The following is a 3,012-nucleotide window of genomic DNA, read 5'->3' as shown; positions in this document are numbered from 1 at the left end:
AAATACAAAGACTTGTGCAGCGAGAAGATCATCCGTAAATTCTAAATTACAATAAAAATTATTTATAATATTAATAAATAATTATCTCCTCTGTCTTTCTCAAGCGAAGAACTTCTTCTAAACGAAATAAATGATTCGAAGGATACAAACACGTATATAAATACGTACCAATTCCCTTTAATATTTCTGGATCGTCTTTCAATTTCATAAGAAGATTAATGAAATCGTTTCTCACGATACCGTGTTCTTTCCTATAATTTATAGTATTTACTACCAATTCTTGGAAGAATTTCGTAACTTTATCTCGTCGAAGAATATAGCCGATAAATTTGTAAGCATTTGGTACCGCATTTCTAAGTTTATTTCTTAATACATTTAGAAAATTAACTTCGAAGATCGATCGTCCCATTTTACGAAATTCACTGTCTTCATCGCCGATCGAATTCATTTCTAATCCGAACGCACAACTACCGATAACATCCGTAGTAAATTTTGCTGTTAATTCACGACACTCGATCGGTTCGTCTTTTGCCACAAGTTTTTCTATATAATTTTCAAAATGATTGCCGCATTCTAATATTAAATTAAACATCTCCTTTAATTTACCCGAAGTGAAAATTGGAGAAAGTTTCACTCTTAATGGTCGCCATCTTTTTGGTTCCAAACTAAAAAGATGTTGCGATAATGGTTCTACCTAAAAAAAAAAAATGTTAATAATAATTGAGAAATATTATTATGTATTTACATATAAAGTGATTTATTTATATCTTTTCTCTTTTGTTTGAAATTGGAAAATAATATTAAAGAAAAAACGCGAATGATTTAAGATACTATATCATATACATATTCACGAAAATTTTTTTAAATACCTCATAAATTAATAATTCCTTAACCATATCAAGATATTTCATTTTAGGTCGTACGACAAGAGGATTAGACGAAAATAATAAAGAAAAGAAAATAATTCGAATACATTATTGCTCTTGTGAAGAAAAATGAAATATATATATATATATATATATATATATATACATATACATATATATATATATATATGTACATATATTAATACCTTTTCGAATACTGTAATTCCACGATCCGAAATCTTCGAAAAATCTTTTATGAGAACGTCTTTAATCATTTCAGGATCTTTTACGATCAGGATAGGAGTTCTCCTTGTAAATATGCCAATCAATGGTTCGTTTTTAAACTCAGGTTTGTCATAAAGTTCTTTCAAATAATCTCCCATAGATATTTTTCCTAATATCGTTCTTGCGATATTTCCTACAATTGGATATGGCCTTGGACCGGCTACACCTCGTTCTTTCCAAAAATTGAAAGTTGATGTTAGATAGTAATACAATGCCAAGGTAACTGCAACAACTGTGCAGAATATTTCGAAAGTTGTAGCCATTTCAATTTTTATTGATTTTTCAAAGAAATCGAAAAGCCACTATGAGGATCTATAAAAAAAAAAAGTATATAAATACAATTAAAAAACCTTTTAATTTCTTATGTGAATATATAGTAGTATGGTTCGCAAATAAACTTATGTCATTGGACGCGATACCGTATTATTCACAGTAATGGCATTAATAAATCTATCTATGCTTTCAAATTTAAAAAAAAAAAAAAAAAACTTTCTAAATCGATTCGTAAAATAATAAAAAATTCTTCTTACGATTAAAATCAACCTAATCGTAATAGTTTCTTGAAACCAATTAAATAAAATCACGCACTAACGTTCAACAATGTAATTTCTCCAGAATCATTCATGATACTGAAGGTTCTGTTCTGAGATTCAGCATATATGACACTAAAAGTTCAAGATTATTGAAACAAGTGGAGTCATGATGATTTGCAGTATGCTCAGTTTTATCGTATTTTCTTTATCTCAATAACGGTGAAATAACATGTTTAAGTTATCTTCTCCGCATACAAATATATCAAAATATTTGATAAAATCGTATCAAGAACAGAAAATCATTCTGTTCTCCGTAAAGTTACAACGAACTCTATATTGCATTTTATGATGATTAAAGTCCAATGAATATTTCAACATTAATTATTTATTATCTATTTGTAAACTGATTAATTTATTTGTACAAATTAACATATACATGCAATACTATTTAAGATGTACATTTATTTTTAATATATGTATATATATATATATATATATATATATATATATATATATGGATATGTTGTAACATATACAATTTATTATAGTGATTTAGTAATTAACTTTAATTTATTAATTATCTCAAAATTTATTACATGTTAATCATTATTATTATGACACACATTTTATTATTATATAAAAATCATAATATTTATGAATACTTTACATATAAAATTATCTTCATCTACAGTATTAAATGCGATCTCACTTTTCTTTTATTTTTTTATCATTATCCCATTAATAATTATCGTTTCTTTTTTAATCCCTAATAAAATGATATTTCGAGTATAAACACAAATTATTATTACCCTTAACGTTCCCACGCTTCCTGCATTATTCAAATATTTAAATCGATAATATTGTCTTACACTCATCAAAATTCTTCTATGTTATGAACATGGTATTTTTTTTTTAAAGACTTATTACAATACGAATTGTGTGCATAGTTTAATCTATATTTATATATACGCAATCAATTTTAAAAATATGAGATGAAAAAAAATTATATGAACCATTTTTTCATATAAATCTAATAAATAAAGATAATAAAGATATAATAAAGATATAAATTTTTAATATCGCCTACTTGAAATTATTACATGTACTCTTATTATATGTATTCTTATAAAATTCAAATTTGTAATTTATAGGAAATTCCTAAAACAAATTTATACTCAACACGCGTAATTTTGTATTATTTTTTAATTGTTAACAAAAATTTCTAAAATGTATGAATATAAATAGTAATAAACCTATATTCTTTAATTTAAAAATCAACAGTTCCATTAATATTAAAATGAACGAAAATTAAATAATACAAAATGTAT

At 24.9% G+C, this 3,012-nt stretch overlaps 1 protein-coding gene across 1 annotated transcript in view; it reads right to left on the bottom strand.

Moving 5' to 3' along the window:
- LOC122631840 (cytochrome P450 6A1) overlaps positions 1-1,801 on the bottom strand; it is a 1,942-nt gene extending 141 nt beyond the window's left edge. The window contains exons 1-4 of the mRNA XM_043817988.1: positions 1,740-1,801; positions 1,073-1,463; positions 169-694; positions 7-41 (exon numbers count right to left, since the gene is read on the bottom strand). Coding sequence (XP_043673923.1) covers positions 7-41; positions 169-694; positions 1,073-1,414 — 903 coding nt within the window. The 5' untranslated portion in view covers positions 1,415-1,463; positions 1,740-1,801. The remainder of the gene's footprint in view (positions 1-6; positions 42-168; positions 695-1,072; positions 1,464-1,739) is intronic.
- Positions 1,802-3,012: the final 1,211 nt, after the last annotated feature.

Source organism: Vespula pensylvanica, chromosome 9 (genome assembly GCF_014466175.1).
Source record: "Vespula pensylvanica isolate Volc-1 chromosome 9, ASM1446617v1, whole genome shotgun sequence".
Lineage (NCBI taxonomy): Eukaryota > Metazoa > Arthropoda > Insecta > Hymenoptera > Vespidae > Vespula > Vespula pensylvanica.
The sequence above is the reverse complement of the archived record's forward strand: the minus strand, read 5'-3'. Positions and strand labels throughout refer to the sequence as shown.